The sequence below is a fragment of the Zophobas morio genome, unplaced genomic scaffold (assembly GCF_036711695.1).
Source record: "Zophobas morio isolate AGI-343-1 ecotype UQ-CSIRO unplaced genomic scaffold, CSIRO_AGI_Zmor_V1 ptg000031l, whole genome shotgun sequence".
Taxonomy (NCBI): domain Eukaryota; kingdom Metazoa; phylum Arthropoda; class Insecta; order Coleoptera; family Tenebrionidae; genus Zophobas; species Zophobas morio.
Window position 1 is genome coordinate 312224 of NW_026972136.1, and position 24641 is coordinate 336864.

Genomic DNA, 24641 nt, shown 5'->3' on the forward strand with positions numbered 1-24641 from the left:
GCCGAAATTTAAAAAATCAAAATGAGTAGGAATTGAGAAATCTAGAATTTAAAAAAATCGAAAAATTGAAAAATTGAAACATCGCGAAATCGCAACTTTCAGGAATCGAGAAGTCGAAAAATCGAAAAATACAGACATCGAAATAGCCCAAAATCAAAAAATGGAAAAATTAAAAAAATTACAAACTGAAAAATCAAATTTTAAAAATCGAAAAATTGAGAAACCGAAAAATCTAAAAGCCAGAAGGCGAAAATCTAAAGACTGGGAAATCGAAGCATAAAAAACTATAAAAATCAAAGAACTAAAAAATTTAAAAATCGAGAAATTAAATCATCAAAACATCGAAAAATTAAAAACTGAAAAATCTAGACTTAAAAAATTGCAAAATTTTGAAAAATCGAAAAATTGAAATCTTGAAAAATTCCAAAACTGAAACATTGCAAACTTGAGAATCGAAAATCGAAAAGCCGAAGAATAAAAAAAAACTCTTAATCAAGAAAGTGAGAAATCGAAAAATCGAAATTTACAGACGCCAAAAATTGACAAAAATTGAAAATCGGAAAATTGAGGAATCGTAAAATTGAAAAATCGTAAAACTGAAATTTTGAAAAATTGAGTAATAAAAACGTCCAGAAATTGAGAAATCGTAAAACTGAAAATCGAGAAAGTCTTTAGATTGATCTGATAATAATCGGTTTCCTAGCTATTTTTACACCACTGAATTAATTTTTGTAATCAGTTATACCGACTATTATTAACAATGTTTTTCCAATTTACGAGTTCATAGTTCAACGCTTAAACATTGAAAAACCGAGATGTTGAGAAATGGAAGAATCAGAAAATAGAGATATACAAAATTCAAAAAATCAAAAAGAGTAGAAATTGAGAATTCGAAAAATCTGGAATTTAAAAAAATCGAAAAATTGAAAAATTTAAATTGAAAAAATGAAACATCGCGAAATCGAAACATCGAATGATCGAGAAATTGAGAAGTCGAAAAATCGAAAAATATACAAATCGAAATAGCCCAAAATCGAAAAATTGAAAAATCAAATTTTAAAAATCGAAAAAATGAAAAACTGAAAAATCTAAAAGCCAGAAGGCGAAAATCGAAGTATCAAAAATGTGAAAAATCTAAAGTTTAAAAATTCGAAAAACTGAAACAGAAAAATCAAAGAACTGAAAAATTGAAAAATCGAGAACTTTTAAACATCAAAATATCGAAAAATTAAAAAATTGAAAAATCTGAAATTAAAAAATTTCAAAATTTTGAAAAGTCGAAAAATTGAAATATTGAAAAATTCTAAAACTGAAAAATCCCAAAAATGAAAAATTCCAAAACTGAAACACTGAAAACTTGAGAAATCGAAAAATCGGAAAGTCGAAAAATCAAAAATCGATTAATCAAGAAATTGAGAAATCGAAAAATCGAAATTTAAAAACGCCAAAAATTGAGAAAACTGGAAAATCGGAAAACTAAGGGAATCGAAAAATTCAAAAATCGTAAAATTGAAATAATGGAGAAATTGGAGAATCGACAAATTGAAAAGTTTCAAAACTGAAATATTTGAAAAATTGAGTCATCGAATAAACTAGAAATTGAGAAATCGAAAAACAGAAAATCGAGAAAATCTTTCAATTGAAACATCGCGAAATCGCAACTTTGAGAAATCGAGAAGTCGAGAAGTCGAAAAATCGAAAAATGCAGAAATCGAAATAGCCCAAAATCGAAAAATTTACAAATTGAAAAATCAGATTTTAAAAATCGAAAAATTGAGAAACCGAAAAATCTAAAAACCAGAAGGCGAAAATCTAAAGACTGGGAAATTGAAGCATAAAAAACTAGGAAAATCAAAGAACTAAAAAATTTAAAAATCGAGAAATTAAAACATCAAAACATCGAAAAATTAAAAATAGAGAAATCGAAAAAAAAAACAGAAATTAAAACTTTAAAAAATCGACAGATTGGAGAATTGACAAACTGAAAAATCCCAAAACTGAAATATTGGAAAATTGAGTAATAGAAAAGTTCAGAAATTGAGAAATCGTGAAACTGAAAATCGAGAAAGTCTTTAGATTGATCTGATAATAATCGGTTTCCTAGCTATTTTCACACCGCTGAATTAATTTTTGAAATCAGTTTTACCAATTATCAACAATTTTTTTCCAATTTACGAGTTCATAATTCAACGCTTAAACTTTAAACATCGAAAAACCGATATGTCGAGAAATCGAAGAATCAGAAAACAGCAAAATACAAAATCCAAAAAATCAAAAAGAGTAGAATTGAGATTTCGAAAAATCTAAAATTTAAAAAAATCGAAAAATTGAAAAATCTAAATTGAAAAAATGAAACAATGCGAAATCAAAACATCGAAAGATCGTGAAATTGAGAAGTCGAAAAATCGAAAAATACAGAAATCGAAATAGTCCAAAATCTAAAAATTGAAAAATCAAATTTTAAAAATCGGAACAATGAAAAACTGAAAAATCTAAAAGCCAGAAGGCGAAAATCGAAGTATCAAAAATGTGAAAAATCTAAAGTTTAAAAATTCGAAAAACTGAAAACAGAAAAATCAAAGAACTGAAAGATTGAAAAATCGAGAACTTTAAACATCAAAATATCGAAAAATTAAAAAATTGAAAAATCTGAAATTAAAAAATTTCAAAATTTTGAAAAATCGAAAAATTGAAATATTGAAAAATTCTAAAACTGAAATACTGAAAACTTGAGAAATCGAAAAATCAGAAAGTCGAAAAATCAAGAAATTGAGAAATCGAAAAATCAAATTTAAAAACACCAAAAATTGAGAAAAATGGAAAATCGGAAAACTAAGGAAATCGAAAAATTCAAAAATCGTAAAATTGAAATAATGGGAAAAAGAGAAATAAAAAAATCGAGAGATTAAAAATTCCAAAAATCGAGAAACTGGAGAATCGACAAATTGAAAAGTTTCAAAACTGAAATATTGAAAAATTGAGTCATCGAATAAACTAGAAATTGAGAAATCGAAAAACAGAAAATCGAGAAAATCTTTAAATTGATTAATCGGTTAATTTTCAAATCAGTTTAACCGATTATTAACATTTTTTTTCCAACGATTTCATAGTCCCGCAAAGTATAGATGTAGCATTTCGGATTTTACGTCATTTGTTTCTTTGATTTTTTGGTTGCTACAGTTGATTTTTAAACCAAAATTGACGTTGCTCTCAGTTTGAGAAAGTTTATAAATCTGATTGGGCCATTTTCCGGTAGGTGGTATCAAGGGAAAAATTTTAGAAAATTCAGGAAGCCCCGGAGCTACTTTTTTGCCTGCATTCTTGTTCCATAGATTCGAATTAATAAAATGACCAAATTTCAGAAGGATACTTCCCGGAATACGCAAATTAGAATCACGTGATCAAATTTTGAAAACACTGTGGTGCGAAGGAAAAATTTGGCGAAGAAGTGACAGTTCTCATATAGATTTGAAAATTGAGCTCCTAGTTAAACTGATACAGCTGAAATCACTTTTAAAATCATTTAGAAGATATCTCCCCGATTTTTTTTCTGTTTACAGGGTCAAAGCTCCGGAATAACATATCGTAGAGTACGCCATTCAATTTCTTCGAATCTTTTGATCGCGACTGTGGATTTATCGACCGGAATCGGTATCCGTTTCAGTTTAAGGGAGTCCTAAATTCAGTCACGCTATTTTCCGGTATGTACAGTGGAAAAAAAATCAGAAGGCTCCACAAAAAGGCCAAGCTATATAAGGTTTCCTGTAGAAAAAGATCTTTTGGACGACGTAAAAGTCAGGTTTCTAACTAATTTAACACTGATTAATCCATTTCTGAGATTAGTTGCGTGTGTTTATGGGAAGAGGGAAGCTCAGTCTAAATAAGTTGAAGTCAATTTTTTTTAGAAGCAAAAATAAAATTTCATTTAAATTTTTGACAGTTACAAAATCAGCAACCAAAATAAAAACGCTCCATTGAATCCAATCGATCTTGTTCCATTCCAACTTCAAAATACAAGGCCGCCACCGACCCACATTCCTTCGAGAAACATTCCGCGGAATAAGATATTTTGTAATTCAACAAGGAATCGCATGTTTTTGATGTTCGATCATAACTCCGGCTCGGCTCAAGTGACCCATTCGTCACAACCCTGTCATGGATCTTTCATACACCGAATAAACATTCCCAGTACAAGGAACATCCAGCATATTTTCCGCCGGCTCGGAAATTCAAATATTTGTCCAAATGCAACGCATTATGGAAAATTCGCTAAAGAAAATGTAATGCACGGCTGAAATATCAACTCCGGTCTGTGCAAACATTAAGCAGCGTTGTAATTCGCAAGGGCCATATGCAACCCGGAAATAAATTCCCAAAGAGGCGAACTTGCTAAATCGTAACGGCATTAAGCTCGATTAAAAAAATAATTAATTCGCTAAATGTGTTTTACACATTTTTACATTAAGCTAATGAATTACAACAGAGCTCATTAAAAAGGGATCTCGTCGCCGATTTGTATTCGTTCCGCTGGATTTAATTTTGTTGAATTAATAAAGTTTATTTCGAGGAAACAGATGGTTTGTTATGGCTTTTAGAGGGAAGTTTTTAAGGTTTTCTGATGAATGATTAATTTTTTTGCTTTGCGTGGGGCTTTAGTCTGGCATTTTGAATTTAATCGCGACCCTTTGTAATTTATTACAGATAGCTGCTTTATTTGTTCGGAGAAACACATGCGGTTTGTACGAACGCCGGCTGTGGGGAGAAAATTATTTTAAATGATGAAACAAATTACGCCGGCAGGATCACTTTCGGATGCTACAGGATTTTAGTGTCGGGGGTCAAATTAGGCTGAATCAATACAATAATTTAGTTTGCTATAGTCAACTGCAGCTGTACATCGATCCGTGGCGCACTTATCATTCCATTTATTTTTACAATATGTGAACCGACGCACGGTTCATTGAATTTTCATTAAAAATAACTCGTGATTGCAAGTTTAAAAATCCCATAAAAAATTAGTCCTGGCATCTCTTTCCTGTTAATGCAGCAGCACATTGTCAACAAATCCGCCCGACACAAATCTTTCACGGCGGGAATTAGGATGCGGCGAAAATATTAGCTTCGGACAAGAAAAAAATTAATAAACCCGAACCGTCAGCGTAAAAATAACATGAAAGCGAACATCCCAAAACACGTGTTGATGATGGTTGTATCTCAATCAAAATTCAAGGAACGTTCAGATAATGCAATCGCTATGCAAACGCCTCTCGTTCGAATTAGGGTCAGCTTCTGCATACATCAGTCGGGAAATTAATGAAACTGCATCCATTTTAAAGATTGATGCGGCTGTAGTGAATGAGGAAATGGAAACCAGAACTCGGACCGATTGAAATCCTGTAATAAATCTGTCGATACATTCAATTTCGTCAATCAGCGTAAAAACACAAAATCGCTTTGGCACCTGTAGTAATTGGGACTTTCGCGGAACAAAGGTGGCAGCGCGGCGGAGTGCTGCCAACAATAATACGTCGAATTTTCCGAGTATAAATTTATCTCGTGTCCGTTAACGGACTTCTGGTATTTCCACGAATTAGCCTAATCTGGGCCTAATTCCTGTTTTTATTTGCAGTACATCGGCATGCTGGACGTGCCCCGACCGACCAGTAGGGTGGAAATCGTGGCGGCGATGCGGAGGATACGAGTAAGACCCGGATTTATGGGCTCAGAGGCAGATCAAATTATGTCTGTTTCAGTATGAATTCAAAGCGAAGGGAATTAAGAAGAAGAAGGTGACGCTGGAGGTCTCGGTGGACGGCGTGAAGGTGACGCTCAGGAAAAAGAAAAAGGTAACTGAAAGGGAGATGTTGAAACTTTTGTATTCAGACTGCACGTACAAGAAAATACTTTTAACGGCTGTGGTCTTAGCAAATGGCTCGGATGAGAAAGGGGAAACACTAGATTTTTATTAAAGAGTTTTATTTTCCCGAGCTTTCCTTTTGTCACTACACATTTTTCTTCAGGTTATAAGTCTAAGCTCGTTCTTGCAAAAGCTCGCCCGTTTTATGTTTATTGCCCGCTTTCGCGCGTTAAGGCTGAACGACCAGCAAAAAGTCCACGATATCGAGCCCACCAACGAGAATTTTCGATACTGGATAGCGATAATTATCCTGTATCCTGACCCAACGCAGTCTGTGTGATCTATTTAAAAAATGCCTCGTTTAAGGTGATATTTTAAAATGATTTTCAAATACAGGGTGAGTCACTACGGGCGCGGTCCTCTCATTAATTATTAGAAATAGAAAAAAGTCAAGGACCCTATATATTTTTACATATTTTGATTGATGTCGTCTTAGGCTTTATAACTGCAGTTTACTTTTGAAATTACGATGCGAGGTTGCCACACAACAAAAAATTTTAAAAACCGAAAAAGAAAAATCAAAAATTTTAAAAATTGAAAAATTGAAAAAGTAAAAAATTGAAATTCGAAAAGTCGAAGGATAAAGATAAAGCAATCGAAAAATTTAAAAAACCGAAAAAGAAAAATCAAAAAATTTAAAATTTGAAAAATGAAAATATCGAAAAGTTGAAAAATCCAAAAATCAAAATTGGAATGTTGAACAATTGAGAAATTGAAAACTTGAAAAATCGAGAGATTGAAAAAAAAATGGAAAATCGAAAAAGCGAGATATCAAGAAAACGAAAAATTTTAAAACGAGAAATCAAAACATCAAAAAATCGTTAAATCGGAAACGAGAAAAAGATCAAAAGATCAAGAAATCGAGAAGTAAAAAATCGAAAAATTGAATAATTGAAAAATGAAATTTTAAAAATCGAAAAGTTAAAATATCGAAAAATCTACAAGCAAGAATGCGAAAATCGAAAAACTGGGAAACCGAAGTATAATAATGAGAAAAATCTAAAAATTAAAAACACGAAAAATTAGGAAATAGAAACATCAAAGAACTGAAAAATTTAAAAACCGAGAAGTTAAAACATCAAAACATCGAAAAATTAAAAAAATTGAAAAATTGAAGATTTCAAATTTAAAAAATCGTAAAATCTTGAAAAATCGAAAAAGAAAAAATCATATAATCGAAAAATTCATAAATATTGAAAAATCCCAAAAATGAATGTTCCAATTCTAAAACATTGAACACTTGAGAAATCGAAAAATCGGTAAGACGAAAAATCGAAAATTCGAAAAATAAAAAATCGATTTATCAATAAATTGAAAAATCGAAACATCAAAAAACAGAAGAGAGAAAAATATTAAATTTAAAAAATCCAAAAATTGAAAAAACTAGACTGAAAAATTGAAACATTGCGAAATCAAAAATCAAAACATCGAGAAATCGAGAAATAAAAAATCGAAAAATACAGAAATCGAAATAGTCCAAAATCGAAAAATTCTCAATTGAAAAATTTTAACTAAAAATAGCGATGAATCGAAAAATTGAAAAATAAAAAAATTGGAATACTGCAAAGTCGAAAAATTTAATAATTGAAAAATCAAATTTTAAAAATCGAAAAACTGAAGTACCGAGAAATCTACAAGCCAGAAGGCGAAAATCGAAAGATTGGAAAATCGAAGTATAAAAATCTGAAAAATCTATAATTTTAAAATTCGAAAAATTGAAAAATAGAAAAATCTATGGACTGAAAAATTCAAAAAAACATCAAAACATCGGAAAATTAAAAAATTGAAAGACTGAAAAATCTAGAATTTTTAAAAATCACAAAATTTTGAAAAATCCCAAAAATGAAAAATTCCAAAACTGAAACATTGAAAATTTAAGAAACAGAAAAATCGGAAAGACTAAAAGTCGAAAAATCAAAAAATCGTTAAATTTGAAAAAAGAAAAACATTGCATTTAAAAAATCAAAAAGACTAGAAATCGAGAAATCCAAAAAAGCCTAAAATTTAAAAAATCGAAAAACTGAAAAACCCAAATAGAGAAACTGAAACACCGCGAAATCGCAACATCAAAAATCGAAACATCAAAAATCGAGAAATCGAGAAACAAAAAATCAAAAAATACAGAAATCGATATGTAGTCCAAAATCGAAAAATTCAAAACTGAAAAATTTAAACTAAAAATACCGATAAATCGAAAATTGAAAAATTTAAAAATCGGAATACCTATTGCAAAATCGAAAAATTTAGTAATTGAAAAATCAAATTTTAAAAATTAAAAAACTGGAATATCGAAAAATCTACAAACCAGAATGTGAAAATCGAGACTGAAAAATATGTAGAATTATAAAATGTGAAAAATCTAAAGTTTAAAAATTCGAACAATTGAAAAATAGAAAAATCGAATGGAAAAATTGAAAAATCAAGAAATTAAAAGATCAAAACATCGAAAAATTAAAAAGTTGAAAACTCCAAAATTAAAAAATTGCAAAATTTTGAAAAATCAAAAAATCGAAAAATTGAAAAATCCCAAAAATGAAAAATCGATTAATCAAGAAATCGAAAAATTAAAACATCAAAAAATCGTTAAATTGGAAAGGAGAAAAATATAAAATTTAAAAAATCGAAAAATTGAAACTCGCGAAATCGAGAAGTAAAAAATCGAAAAATACAGAAATCGAAATAGCCCAAAATTAAAAAAATAAAAATTGGAATACTGCAAAATCGAAAAATCTAATAATTGTAAAAGCAAATTTTAAAAATCGAAAAATTGAAATACCGAAAAATCTACAAGCCAGAAGGCGAAAATCGAAAGACTGGGAATTCGAAGTATAAAAATGTGAAAAATCTAAAGTTTAAAAATTCGAAAAATTTGAAAAATAGAAAAATTAAAGAACTGAAAAATTGAAAAATAGAAAATTAAAAAACTGAAAAATTGAAAAATTGAAAAATTAAAGAACTGAAAAATTGAAAAATCAAAAATTAAAACATCGAATAATTGAAATATTGAAAAATCAAAAAAATGAAAAATTCCTAAACTGAAATATTCAAAACTTGAGAAATCGAAAAATCGGAGAGACGAAAAATCATAAAAATCGATTAGATAGTCAAGAAATTGAGAAATAGAAGAAACGAATTTTCGAAATGCCCAAAATTGGCAAAATTAAAAACCAAAAAATTGAAGAATCGAAAAATTTCAGTATTGGAAAATTGAAAAATAAAAAAAACAAACTAAAAATTCGAAAAATCGAGAAATTGAAGAATCGATAAATTGAAAAATTCCAAAACTGAAATATTGAAAAATTCAGTAATCGAAAGATCCAGAAATTGAGAAATCGAGAAACTGAAACAACAAAATCGAAAGTCCGAAAAATCGAAAAATTGAGTATTAGTATAAAAATTAAACCACAAGTTCAGGACTATGACACTTTTTAACATTTAAACAACATTAACCTTAAACATTTGCAAAATTTCAAAGCATTCGATTTTGCAATTTCAACGGAAAACACACAAGCGGGAGTCCACATTATTTTATGAAATTTAATTACTATTAAAAATTGGAGATGACGTCATTCCATCGCTGATGGGGATGATCATGATATTCCTAACATACAATGCATACGTAATTTGTCAACAATTGTTCCGGTAATTTGCGATATTATTTGTGTAATAAATACAGACAGACCGACCGACAGGCAGACAGAAACGGGCTATCTGTTTTTCGTACTCTCGGGGTCATGAAACGTGGAGAAAATATGAAAGCTCGATGGACTCGGCGCTCGGGAAGCAAAAAAACAAACAATCGTGTGGATGATATTTATGTTACTTTTACAAGACTATAACATTCGATTGAGACTTCATCCAGCGCAAAAAGTGAAAATAATAACTCCCATTTAACGCTACGCCACTCGTATAATTCGTCGCACACATTTTTTAATTTGTCACCACCTGAATTTAATTTCAACAACCTTCCAGAGCGTTAAATCGAATATATTAAATCATAAACCAGAAATTTTCGGCTCTTATTTTTTTTTTCGGTGTGTTTAGTGTCGCTGCCAGTTGGTATCGACACCAAAATTGAACGAGGCCCTTCCATCCCATTCAAAAACTCGTTAATTTCACTTCGAAAATTGAATCCATATTCGGCCGACGAAATGTTTATTGAATTGTTTTCCAATTTCTTTGAGGTACGTACGTTGCAGCAAAGCGCGGAAAACACATCTGCCGTGTTCCAATTTGCATTCCCACCGCCACAATAGCGTTTTTTTGTACAGAAATAACAGTGGGTTTGTATAATGAAACACAAAATGATTTGAAAAAAATCGAATTGTATCGTTTACACAACATTGCCAAAAAATGTATTCAAAAATGACCAGAGGGAGAAGAAGCTTTTGAAATGTACTTAGTTTTCTCGTTTTTAATTTCACGAATTTTAATCTGGAGTAAATAAAATGAAAAAAAGTTCGAGCTTTTGATTACTATATTCCGTGTTCGAAATGTTTGTCGAAGCCTTTTCGCGTCTTTGATGAACGCGAGGGCGTTGTAACAAAACAAACACAAAAACACATCTGCCATGTTTGTTTCAATTTGCATTTCCACGATTCAATGTTCCACTTTTTTCAGAGGAAACACTGGCCGGACGATGGGAAGCCTCTCCTCCTGTCGCATCCCATCTATCGAATATTCTACGTGTCGCACGACTCTCAGGACTTGAAAATATTTAGTTATATAGCTAGGGACGGAGCTTCCAATGTTTTTAAATGTGCAGTATTCAAATCGAACAAAAAGGTACGTAGCTTTTTTCGACTTCGTATTTTGTAATTCTGCCAACCGAGCTGCCTACAACCTGTCGAAAACTAATTGTTAGTTGGACGCTGTTTTGTTTTTCTGTCGAATAATTGGGGACAAAACAAAAATTTCGGCTTTCGCCCGGAATGCTAATTAAAATTTTTGCGTATACGAAAGGGTGCATTAATGAAATCGGAACACGTTGTGTTCTCGAGAATGATGTTGTGTTACAAAGGGCGTAATTGAGGCTCGGTGCTATTATTATCACGTGTGACAGGTGTTTTGAAATTTAATATTGTTGGCTGCTTCCGAAGATTGTTACGAAGGAGTTATACAAACGAATTACTAGTTAATTAATACTCCAATTGGTGGCGTAATTTCTCCATTTACTCGGTTCTTTTTAATTAAGTTATCGTCGATTTTTTAAAACGCAGCTGTATTGGAATATTATCTCCAAATTATTATGGATTACTCGTTAAGTGCATTCTGTAATTAGCAGTAAACAAATTTTATGAGGTTATTAGTAGCTATATTAACATGTCAACAGTTTCTAATAACGCTAAATTATTACTAAAAGCTGGAGTAATTAAATCGGTAGCAAACCAGAATTGCGACTGTTTGTAAATTAAACCGAAGAAACGTCACAGCGACTGACAAGGGATGTAAGAACTGCGCCCGTGAAGTACAGTCCAACGAATCCTGCTTCTCAGTACATGATAACTTCGACTGTTTATGTTTATACTTCGAAAAACAACACAAGAACACTCATAATTTGAAGATATTTATTCGACAAAATTGTAAAATGACGGACAAATTTTGACGATTTACTATGTTTCCAAGAATCTGAAGTATTTGTAAATTTCACAGAATTCGGTTTTTGCAATTTAATTTTTTATTACTATTATCTGCCTAATAAAATTCCGGGCAGACGGTAGGCAGACAGACAGACAGACAGATAGACGGAAACAAGAGATCTGCTTTTTCTGCTCAGGAAGTAAAAATGCAACATAACCACAGTAAATTAAGTACCGTTTGAAGCAAAAAATTATTAGAAGTCAATTTTTCTTTGTTGAGTCGTAAAAGTCGACGATCACATGAAAAGAAGTCGAAAATTGGAAGAGACATCATACGTTATGACATCACGTTGTGCGTGTGCCAAAATTTTGTCGTTTTTAATTCAGCTCAAGAGCTCGCTTGGCAGAGATACCGAACGACACACTACATTAATTCGTAAACAACAATGAAGCAACTTCCTTGGCGGAAAGCACGTAGAGGAAGAGGGAAATCCAGCGCCCGAAACGTTGGTTTTATGATAAGCGTGTCCCTAATAATGCCCACTTACCATAAATTCACTTCTTTACAGCAAGCACAGCTAAGCACACAAACATTACGCGATTAGTCGGATTTTATTGGCGATTTACATAAATATCAAAGGAAAAGTTGGAAGTTGTTCTCTGGACTTCTCTAATTAAATTAACGATTCCTGGAAAACGTACAAAAAGAGCCCGGCGCGTATTCTTTTTGGAGCTAATTCGGGAACTTCTTCAATTCCCTTTACATTCCAACTTTGGCGAGAACTGAGAGTCCTTATCTGATTAAACGGGAGCCAAATTTGCCAAAACAAACTCATTTTTTTCTGAAACAAACTTCAAAAGGGGCTACCGTCTGGCATTTTCTTTTGCTCGATTCGATTTACGTACGCGTACAGTCGGATATTCCGTTATTTTCATTGATGACTTGCGCTTCTACGGAGCATGCAGCCACCGGAGCTTTGTCTAGGTAATTGCTTTTTAATAGAAAAATTACCGGGTTCATTACTGTTAAATCTATGATAGTGCGGAAAAATTTGAGAAACTTATTAATCGTCTACTTTATGTGTGGTTCGAAATTAATTTTTCAGATTTTTTTATTAATGACGGCAAGGAATCATTTTTCTGTAAAGTATTTTTCATGAAAGATACCAGGTCGGATTTTCAACGTATGAACAAGATTAATTGAGTGTAAATTGTGCTTGGCCATGTCTCAAATTGCGATCGTCGTGCGTACGGGAGCTTATTTTTTAATCTAAATTGAGAGCTTTATTTGCAAACTCAAGTCTGAAAAACCATCAAATGACGCTTTTGAAATCATTCTCTTAATTTGTTTTGAATATTGGATTCTAAAAATTTTTCCACTCACAAAACGCTAGTCACTTTTGACTTTAATTTAAATCTTGGTAGATTAATAATAATAGGACTTTATTAAATAATAATAGGCGAAGTCTAGCCATAGGCTATTCCACTTAACCTTAGATTTACAAGAAAATAAAACTAACCAAACAGTTTGTACAGAAAAACGGATTAAATATCTAGACTGGAGTCAGCTAGGTAATGATCAAATTAAACAATTTAAACTAATTAAATCTAAATTAAATTAAATTAAAATTAAATTAAATTAAATAATCCATAATTAGAAACTAAATTTATACAAATAATAATAATAATAATAATAATAACAAAAAGTTAACAAGCAAGAGAACCACAATAATAAACTTAAACCTAAGTATTAATCAAGCATTTTTTAATTTTTTTCCTAAAACAATTGATGGAAGAACTTGAATTAAACTCTAATAAAAATTTATTGTAAACTTTGATAATATTGTACGTGAAAGATCTCTGAAAGATAGATGTATAATGCTTTGGCATTGACAGTTCTTTAAGATTCCTTAATGGGAGACTTGAGTTTAACATACTTTTTCTTGTATGAAATTTACAACGCAAGTACGGCGGAGAGTTAGAGGAAAATAACTTGAAAGCAAAGATAGATAGGTGATACTGAAACAATTTGTCAATTTTCATCCAACCAAGCTCACAGATTTTCTGAGACACATGATCAAATTTCCTCAAACCAAAAATGAAACGACAACAATTATTTTGGATTTTTTGAAGACGGTATTTATCAATACTGTCAAGACATGGGTAATATATTACTAGGCAATAATTTATATATGACAAGACAAGAGACTCACATAATTTCTTCCTCAATTTAAAATTGAGTAAAAGGTAATTTGAATAAAGAAGTTTCAATGCTACATAAGATTTTTTAATAATGTTAGAAATATGGGTCTTAAAACGAAAATCGTCATCAATCACCAATCCCAAATTTCTTACAGTATGTAAAACTGGTAGTTTTATGTTATCAAATTTAACATCAATATTGTCAAAAACAACATTTTTAAATTTTCGGGGAGCGAAGCAAATAACTTTGCATTTATTTATATTCAGTTGGAGGTTAATATCAGATGAAACATTTGCTATATTTTGTAAGTCATTATTTATATGGTTAGATGCTATATCAACTTCGTTAGGTAGGAAATGATGCTGCATTTGGGTGTCATCTGCAAAGGCTCTCTTTTTAGATACTGAAGGTATCTGCAACAATTGGGAAGTATATATAGTAAAAAGAATTGGGCCTAAGACCGAGCCTGACGTTATTAAGCCAATTTTAGATTTACCAGACTCGGTTACAACTTGTTGATGTCGATTTTGTAAATATGATTTAAAAAACGAAACAGAAATTTGATTCTACCACTCAAATCAGAATTCAATTCCCATTTTACAGTAAATAAAATAAGTCAGTGAAATGGAAAAAGTTTTAGGATATTTTAAAATTTGCGTTTTTCTACTTTGGCTATTTTGGAAAAACGGCAAGAATTTTCAAAGAACTGATGATGTAATTGACTAAAACGAATTTTTGATTATTTTTCCTAGAAAAAAAAAATCAAACACACTTGATTTGCTAATATTTGAGTATGGAGAAGATTAACCTTTCATAGATAAAAAGCGACAGCTTAAAGTAAATGTTTTTTGTCCTGGTTTTATACTCTTTGCCTTTTTATAACCTTCATCGATTCATCTGGAAACGCCAACTTTAAATTAACAAAAAAAAACCGTGATGGGCTGTCAGTGGCGGCCGTTCTACTGTGTCGCACACCCGGCCAAAAGCCCAGCATCGCCTCCGTTTCAAAAACGCCAAAACTTTGGCAACCGCCCCGTTACCGTGATGTCACCACATATGACGTGTTTCCGACTCTCCACTTTTCGACTTTTTATTAACCGTAATCACCGAGCGTCCACGTGGCGGGAGAAAAGACGCTATTTCCGAGCCGTAATTGAATGGTGCAGAATATACAGACCGCGCCATCGTATTTTCAGCTCGTATCGATATTGTGCCAACGTCAACTAAATAAAAAGATGACAGGCCGCATCAGGAACGGGCGATGTTTTCTAATATGCCGTATCGGCGCCAAAACAAAACATCCGAATCCATCAAATCTGGAGCTGCTCCTCCTTTGACGAAGGGCACATACATTTTTCAGGATGTGACAGTTGCATTATGAAACGCAGAAGGGAAGAACTCGAAATTGTGCTTCGATGTCGGCATCTCGCGACTGAGCGGAATACAAACAAAAACTCAAAGCGTTCGGCGTTGAGTGCTTGGACGTTTGTCGATGTCGTAACCGTATTTGTATGAATATTGGCTGAACGCTTTGCATCACTCGATGGCGGGTCCTTTGGGAGCGGGAGCTTTAAAGGAGCAGTTTGTAAATAATCCCGGACGAAGACGGGACGCGTTATAAATGGCGAGAGGTCGAAAATGTCGAAGTCAAAGGTTCGTGTGCATTGACGGACGGATTCATTAAAGTAGTTATTGATGGTTTTTCAGAAAAAAACAAGTTAATTTGTTGACACGTGTTTAATAATTCGGCATTTTTTCGGCGCTGGTAGGTTGGTATTTTTAAGTATGATTGTGAAGTCTGCGACTTGAAATCTGTTCGTTATTGTTATGGAGCGGAACACCAAGTTGTGCGGCTACTCAAAATAAGGGAACGAACGATTATCATTTTTGTGGAAAAAAATTGACAATTAAAAATTATGACGTCAGTTGATATTTAAACTGATCTAATTTTGAAAATTGCGGTTCTTGTAGGTTCGTGGTAGGTATTTTTCTTTTCTGAACAAAAGTAAACATTTACAGTATGCGATTTAATGCGATTTTTCGATTAAAACAACGAAAACATATTTTTTAATAAATTACATCCCGCTGCTCAATAATGTTGACATGTTTTTTTAAAAAGTTCGCTTATTCGATTTCTTTTGAGTTCAGAATACACGCTTTTGTTTTTATTCGCGAAAATAAACCCTAACATCTCTGGAAGCGCTCCATTGTTACGACTTTCGTAATAAGATCAAACAGACTCAATACACAGTGGTCATTCGAATGTAGTGCTTGTATACAAAACTCGTTAGTAAGTTTGTAGATGGTTTATTTGGTGCAATTTGTTAGTGAGCCACTTCCACCGGCTTTGTGTTCCCGGTTGCATACGACCAAATAACAAGGATCAATTGAGGATTACAGAAATCCTTCGAAACCCTGCAGTAGTTTGCATTGATCCCTGTTTTTGAAACATTTTTTACCAAAGCTAGTCCCGTTTACAGATTGAAAATGTTTACACGTTATTAATTAAAAGCTTCCAGTACTTCCTAAGATACTCTTCTTTACCGAGTAAATAAATTTGTACGAACTAGATATAGAGCTTTGCTCCCAGAATAACCAAAAGCTCCGTCCAGAACTAATCTACAACATTCATAAATTTGCCTCTTTTTTTCGTAGCACGATTAATGTATTTATTTATCTCTGTCGCTGGGGCACTAAACGGACTTAATATATTTTTACTTCCCGAGCGATAGCTACGCGGTTATGCTGCGTCCAGCGAGAGATCAGACCGAGGTCATGCAACATTTTTTCTTTTTTTTCACATGATCAAACTTAAGTGTTGCAGGTTATAAAATAAAGAGCACTTACTCATCTCCTGTAATAAGTTGATGACGTCACCTCACGTGCTCTTGATGTGAATGAGTGTTACACTGAACATCCTCTAGACATGACGTTCATACTTTAAGCATCTGATCTTGTTATCTATACCTCCTACATCACTGGCAACACAGGTGCGGGATCGAATACACATTTCTGAGCCCCCGGATGAATTTATCAAAGGATAAGCTCTTTTTTGTTCTCAACAAGCCGTGATTTTTTACCGGAGACAAAAAAAACTTCTTCACTTTTTCTTGGGTCACGAATGGCCAGTAGGTGTATAAAAATATAAGGAAACTTTCTGTAGCTATACCTTAGGAAGTTCCCCGACACACGAGATAACTTTCTTTCCACGAAATGCCCGGTTTATTGACCTATTCCTTCGTGTAGTGGCTCATCCATTATCTTGGGAGTCAAACTAGATATCTTGAAGTGGTTTTTTTCATCTCATCGAGGGATGATAGCCGCCTGGGGCTGTATCTTACAATCCCATTCAAATTGTTACCTTCAACCCTTGTTATGCGGGCGATGCGAGGGCATTGTCGTGTTCAGCTAAAGGTAGCTACAACTCGGAGCGGTCCTTTTCTAAATTAATTTTAGGACTTGAGGCGCAGAAACTAATTTACAACAATATGATGGGCTTGGGGGAGTTAGGGGCGGAATTTCAGCGAAGATTCGAATGTTTCTTGCAACGAGCTTTTCCGCACTCGAAACGAAAAAATCTGCCGACTACAACAGAAGTGGAATTTATGCTTAGAGATCAAATCAATAACTTTCCCTTCCACAAGTTAACAGATGAAAGACCAAAGCTTTCTATCTAAATTTTCGTCAAATACAGAATTTATCAACGGGAGACTCCGACCCTCCACTAAGTCACGCTCCTACATATCGTTTTCGGAATGCGTAAACATTCATCATTTTTGAATTATCTCGTTTTCTCCCGACTTCTGGACGTTTCCAGCGAAATCCAATGTAACGATAAGAATGATTAGTTGCTTTTTTGTGATCGTTCCGTTCAGGTTGATTTAATTACTTTCCAGTTTCGAGTCACTTGTTCTGGCAATTATCTCTACCTTTCAGCCAGATTTATACCCCCTGAATCTCTCGTTAATCTCGTGTTACTTTCGCATGAAAGTCTTTATTAGAATTCCAAATGAAACTTCCTGCAATTTATGAAATTATATCAAAGTTGGCTAATGAACTTTTAAAGGGTTGGGCTCGGAACTCAGCCGCACGCGGTAATTCCAGGAGGAGTTGTAGGTCCGTTTCTGTTTATCGTTTTCGCGAATGAGTTATCGGTCAAACCAAGTGGTACGAAACCTGAAAAGGAAGAAACTTGCTATATTATACTAAATTCCGGTGGGAAATGGAAACAAGAAACTAATTTAAACGTTTTTCATTGCCTTGAATTTAGTGCAGTACTCTCATCCAGAAATCCGTCACATGTAATTTTAATAACGGATTATGCGAATATTCCATAGTGGAAACTTTCATCAGAAGTCACATTACACGAATTTCAATTTCCGAAATGGCTTGAAAGTTTCTTAATCAACTATTAAAAGGCTTCCCTCCGCAACTCATCCGCACGTTCAAAAATCCCGATTCAGTCTCGATAATTCCATTTGACGACGCGTTCGAGGTGAACGAATGAATGGAACTGCACATGGCGAAAATTCAATGAACTCGGGGGTGCTTCCAGGCGGAGTCTAATTATTAAATGTTAAATTGTAGCACCTGCTGTGCTCCCTAGACTGAATTAATCAAAACTGCACGCCCCCTGACATTAAACGTACATGTTAGGTAAATTTCAAAACCGGGAAATTTTCATCGTATGCACACTCTTCTGGAAAGGTCAGCCGGATTCGCTGCCGCAGGAATCAATAATTAAATTACAAAACCACGTCCGATTTCCAGATTAAACAAGAAAACGCCAAATTCTGCTCTTGTTCTATCGAGCGGATACGCCCGTAATGAAATTAGCCCTGATCGATGCTTCTGTTCACTGATGAAGTCTTTTGCATTCAATGTTCCATAATGTGCGTCTAGTCGGCGGTCGTATTTTATCTTTGAGATATACTCGACTATAAAACTTTAAGTGCCATACACAACCACAGGAGCGGATTTGAATTTTTCATGACTTGCGGTGGCGGCGGTTAATTTTGGGAGCGATCGGATTTCGCAGCGGCGGAGCTTATTTAATTTTAGGGTTTTTTCTTTCAAGGAGGTCTGTAACGTTCGTGCACTGAAAATCGCCTGAAAAACCTGAAAGTTGCAGATAGTTCCGCTATGCATAAAATACAAAGGAACGATTTGTATGTACATTGTTGTCTTTAAGAGGGCATAAAATTTTTATCGTTGCAATGGACGCTGAAATCTACATTTCAGTGCAATTGCGTTTCTACTTTTTGTACAAGAAAAGAACACTTTTTGAGAAACAAATTCCTAATTTTTGTGTTTTAAATTTGTTTTATTGTAAACTGTTCTAGAGTCTTACGGTTACAGAATACTAACCAAAATTTGCTTATTCGTTATAAAAATTTATAAAGTTGATATTTTTGTCCAATTGAGCTTTCAAAATAATGCACTGAGCTGAAGTCAAGCGATTTTTCTGTCCATTTTGAGAGAATTTCATGAGATACGTTTTAAAATTTCAGAGGCGACGATTCAGTCACGTTCTAGCGTGGCGTCTTGTACACGTGTCGGACACGTGACTCCTGAAAATAACAATTAGTTCTTTCAGTTTCATATTTCAGTTAAATCAATACTGCCAATTTCTTAAATGTAAATAATTTGGCAATTGGTTATTGTGGGAACTGGGGTTCGTGTCATTTAGTTTCAGGCAGCAATTACCTGAGGGAAATAAGCAAAACCTCATTTTAATTGCATCACATTACGCAGAAAATTAATAAACAGTGCCTTCTGAAAAAAAAAAACCGAGAAAACTCTAGGGGTCGCTGTAACGACCGTTAATTAAGCTCGTTATGAAGAAAAGTTGAACTCGAGGGATTTGCGGCAGAAAAGATTTTATTGAACGTTTAAAAATGAAGTCGTTATTCAGATTAATTTGGAATATAATATTGCAACTTTTTAAATTAAAATTAATTAAAAATTTCACAATATTTGCGTGGTCTGTTTAAAACTTTTCCCCGAAAAATCACGCCGCTAAAATATAAAAAAACATATTTCAGGTACCAGTTAGTCCTTAACCTGACTTTTTAAATGTCGTTTTAATTTTGGGTTTCAGTCTAACCGCAGTGTTGTTTGGCACAGTGCCAACGAAGTTGTTAATGTTTTAAAATTCAGGAAGCGATTTAATTTGAATTAGTTAAACTGCGGTGCACTTTTTATGTTGTCACAGAGCGCAGTGCTAAAATTATAACTTGTTTGTAGACATTTTTTATATCTTTGAAAGTTTGCTTATTTTTCCAGTTATGTAGACTGTTTACAGAAGGAACCCAATCCAAATTTTTCCCAAAGACTCCTATAATATTCATTATCTCATTTATATAACGTAAGCTTTCCACCAGTTCACACATGCTTCAGGTTGTTTGAGTGTTCTAAGTGCTTTGAACCGTGAAACTAATCAGACGAATAAATATGTTTAGGACTGACGTAATTTTTTGCCAATTACACGGCGTATGTTGTGGCTAACTCTAACTCAAAAAGTTTTCGGTAACGTGGTAAAAGGAAAATTAGAAATCCGTGATTCACATGTATCTGTTTGCCGCAAAAGTGTTAGTCATGGAGTTCATTTATCTTTAACAGAATATAAACTGCGCCGTAATAAAAAATATTAAAACGAAATACTGATATCATTAATCATTTAAGATAGCTGGCAATATTTCGGGCGGACAAAAATTTAGAGAATTTAAATTTCGACTCAGGTATCTGAAGCTTTCACATAACTTACAAAATTTTCAGAGGAAATATATTACATATTTTCAGGCAGAAGACGATCCAAAAATTGAAAAAAATCGTCACTCTGTCAAAATGCATATTAAGAACAATGTATATTTTCATTTGTGTTTATAGCAACCGGAGCTTTCCCTTTTTGATACACTTTGGGCAAAGTGTTCCTAAAAACTTGATATAGGTGGACAGGTCGGTGTCATGAACACAGACTTTTCAAAGGCGTTTTATAAACTCGATCACGAACTAATGTTACTGAAATTTCTCCTCTTTGAATTTAATTCTTCTTTGACATCCTTTTCAGGTCCTTAATTTATTTGTTTCGGGAGATTTTTTTGTCGACTATTTCAGATTTATGACAAAGCTACAACATAATTTTACAATTCCAAATGTTTTGTGTGAAAACTCGACAACACACTTTTAAAGCGCTGAAACAAGGTTTGTTTTAACCACACGCAATTGAGGGAAATAATAATTAATTGATTCAGTTTTAATGTTCCAATTAACTCACTGTCAGATTGATAAATGTAAATAATGAAAATTGGATTGTGCGGAGACTTGAACCGTACCCTTTTGTTCAGGGGAATAATTAAGAAAAAAACACAATCTTTTTTACTCTCCGTTTTAGTTGAAAATTAACAGCAACCGATATCAATTTTAATTAATTAAATATTAATTAACTAAAAGTTTTTAAGCCGAGGACATTATGCAGCTTAATCATTATTCTCTCCGAATTTCCAACCAGGTGGAAAAAGTAACATAGTTCCAAATTTAAAAATCTTGACGTTTATACTCGGAAGTGCTTCTTTGTTTAAAAACCATTATAAATCTGGGTTGCTTTGTTCCGCGAAATGTCACAAGATTTGTTCTCCATATGTGTAGTGGGATATGACACTTTTAAAATGACAAACATGTGTTTAACACGTACTCAGCTTAACAAGAAATTGGCAAATAAATTCTTTTTCTAAGATTTTATGGTACTCGGCGAAATATGTAATACGACGTGAGGACAAATGTATGGATGTAGCTTTCGCAGAATATTTCTATCTTATAAATTTTATGATCTTTAGCAGACAGGGGCACTTTTAAAATAAATTGCGATAACTGTAAATTCGTCAAGACTTTTAGCAAAAAAAAATTGCGTCGGAGGACTCTGTCGTCGATTTTATTCAGCAAACTCATCATTTTTCTAATTTATCGTTATTTTGTACTTTTTTAGAATATAGGCTGAAGTTTTTTGCGAGAACTCCTAAAGTATAATAATAAAAGTTAATTCTTAACAGCAGGAGCCCGGAATGAGCTTTGATATTATTACGCAGCCACCTCACCGTCTCCCGGAATGATAACAGCATTAAACTAAATTCAAATAAGCTTTATCTTCCAAATTACTGCGAAAAAAAATCGTTTTAATTTAATCACGCCAAGTCGAGGACTCGACGTTGTCGCTTAAATCCGTAAAGCTCAAACTTTTAAAAAGATATTTAATTTTTCCTTTCCAGTTTAAATGTCGTGACTTAAATTTGATTCGCTTAAACATCTTCCTCCTTAATGATCCTGATCCTAAGTCTGAAACTTTGACGGATAAAAATTTACCTTCTGCAGGAGTCCCACGGATCGGAAATCTTATTTCATTCCGTGAGAAAGGGCAGAGTGGATCATCGCATTATAAATTCCTGATTTAGTTCAGACCCGAATTTTCGAAGTTGCGTTTGTTTTAGCGCGGATTGGGATTTAGACGAACGCAATTTTAAATGTGCGAGAATAAAGAACAACCCTAATGCACTGTTGTTATTTATGCAAAGCTGCACACTTCTAGTCCGGCCAAAAATGCAAAATTTATGTCTTGTTGCTACAAAACGTGTGTAATATTCTCGCGCTGGCAGTATTTTGCTAATATTTTTAATTTATCGGCGGTGTGTGACAAATCCGACGATTTGTGAAAAATGACGGCGATTAATCGTCGATTTTTTTTAGAATATTGGTATTCAAGCTGGTGAAAAAATGGTCTGTTCGACCTCCATCACCCGCGCCGTTATTCTATCTTCAATTTACTTCCCGTAAGCTCCAAGACATTATTATAAATCATAATTTTGAAGCGCTGCCAAGATATAAATTAAAAGTAGATTTGTTCATTGTGCTGGCTTATGGAGTAGCGCACCTGCAGACCGATCATGAGCAAAATGCATTTCGTGATGCAAGCTGCGACGTGATTTTGGGCGGTTTGTTATTTAGGATTTTGGCAAAATGCTGGCGGATAAAGATAGGACTGAGTTGGGATTTTACACGTTAGTTCTAGGTGAAAATTGTTGACGAATTTACATTCACAAGCTGGTGAACATAGTAATAAGTAGCAGTTAATTATTTTTCCTCTTTTCAGCGCTTGTAGAATTGCCGATCGTTCTTCTGTTGACGATTTTATTGCCGAACCGATGCCTTTAAAATTTTAAGTTAAGATTGTGGTGTAGAAAAATCCATGACGCCATCTCAAAATATTTCTATTATACAGGGTCGCTAGAATGTATGGAAACGGTTAAATATCTTGAGAACCAATTGTACAAATCACCTGAAATTAGGTATAGGGGTACAAGAAGTTGTACTCTAAACTAGGAAATGTGCGCACCAGAAGGTTTACTACACTGAAGAACTTTTAAATTTTCACAGATTCGAAAAAAAGAGTAAAAGATTGTTTTAAATATTTTTCCCGTATGCGCCAGATGTATCAGGATAATTTTTTGTAGAGATGGTGCGCCAATTTTCGAATACCTGTATGCATATGCCTTTATTTTTGTTTTTACTGATATAGTGTGTCCTAAAAAATAATTTTAAATCATTCAATCTTTAACAAATGTTGAATTATTAACTGCTTCCAAAAGTTAAGTCGTCTCAAAAAAACGGGTGAATAAATCTTTGTGGAAAAATCCTTGCCGACGGGAATCTCAGTTAAGCTCTTATTTTTTGAATAAACTTCAAGGAAATCATTTCAGAAGAGGTTCAAATAAATACTTTGAAAATAAGGTTTTTGAGCACCAATTGACATCATTGTAAAATATCGAATAATTTTTGTTAAACTTTGGTTTGATTGCAATATTGTATTTGTTGTACTTCAAAGCAAATGGGCAGCAGTTGCATATAGTATTACATTAAGGTTACTTTGATGAATTTTCGCTTCCGATTGTCTGTCTGTTGACAAATAATTAAATAAATAATTTCTCGGACTACCGAGTCGAATACTTGAAAAAGGTAATTAAACTGTTTTATTAATTTGTCGGCTTCAAAATTAAATAATCGCATTGTCGCTACATCATATATTCTTACCCTTAAAACTGAATTTTCGATAAAACGTTTGTGATTTCAGGATTCTGAGTTAGGTGGCGAATGAATTCTCCACAATCTTTACGTTCATCTTTCTCATTGCCAAGGGCAAACAAACAAATTTGTTTAATTGGCAAACTGTTAATAGTTGCTGATCGATTGATTGGTGCTTAAATGAACAAATTAAACAACTAAATGAATTACAACATTAGTTTCTAAATTTATAATTGAGAACTTGATTTTTTTTTGTTTTCCTTATTTGTCGAAAATAAAAATGACCAACAATGTACCACGACGCGTTTTTCCACTCATAATGACAATGTCGGATGTACTTCAACGAATATGTTTTACTTAAGTTTTACTTTTCCTTTGAGACTTAAAACGAATTTGTGGGTTCTAACCAACTAGTTTCAATATTTGGATAGCTTCTAAATTTACCCACTGTGTGGGTACTTTTCTTTTACTTTCGTTCTCCGTTGATATAAGCTCGACTTTTCTTTTATTGAATTGATGTTTCTTTTTATTCTTTTTTTTTCATTTTTTTAATGTATTTGTAGTTAATCTTTTCTTTATTTTTAAAATTTTTCCGGAATTATTTTCTTGTGAATTCCATTTTCGTTTTTATTTTACTTTATTTTTTTGCAATCGCTAGTGAAATTTACCCAAAAGACCTCTTGTACTTTGGCCAGATTTGAGAACTTCTCATTGTCGGCTCAAAATTGTCTTAACGAGGAAAACTTCAACAAATTCTAGCGTATTCCAGTGGAATATTTCTGGTCACTTTTGTGCGAAAAATGTGAGGCAAAATGATTTACCACGAATTAAATCTACACGTTGTTCAGGCAAGGTCACAACAAATGCGTAA

General features: G+C 33.1%; 1 protein-coding gene across 2 annotated transcripts in view; it reads left to right on the forward strand.

The window, feature by feature from the left end:
- Positions 1 to 24641, forward strand: part of LOC135139311 (uncharacterized protein) — a 106291-nt gene that overhangs the window by 60090 nt on the left and 21560 nt on the right. For both annotated transcript variants that reach the window (XM_064069506.1, XM_064069507.1), the window contains exons 3-5: positions 5630 to 5701; positions 5754 to 5846; positions 10538 to 10702. In XM_064069506.1, coding sequence (XP_063925576.1) covers positions 5630 to 5701; positions 5754 to 5846; positions 10538 to 10702 — 330 coding nt within the window. The remainder of the gene's footprint in view (positions 1 to 5629; positions 5702 to 5753; positions 5847 to 10537; positions 10703 to 24641) is intronic.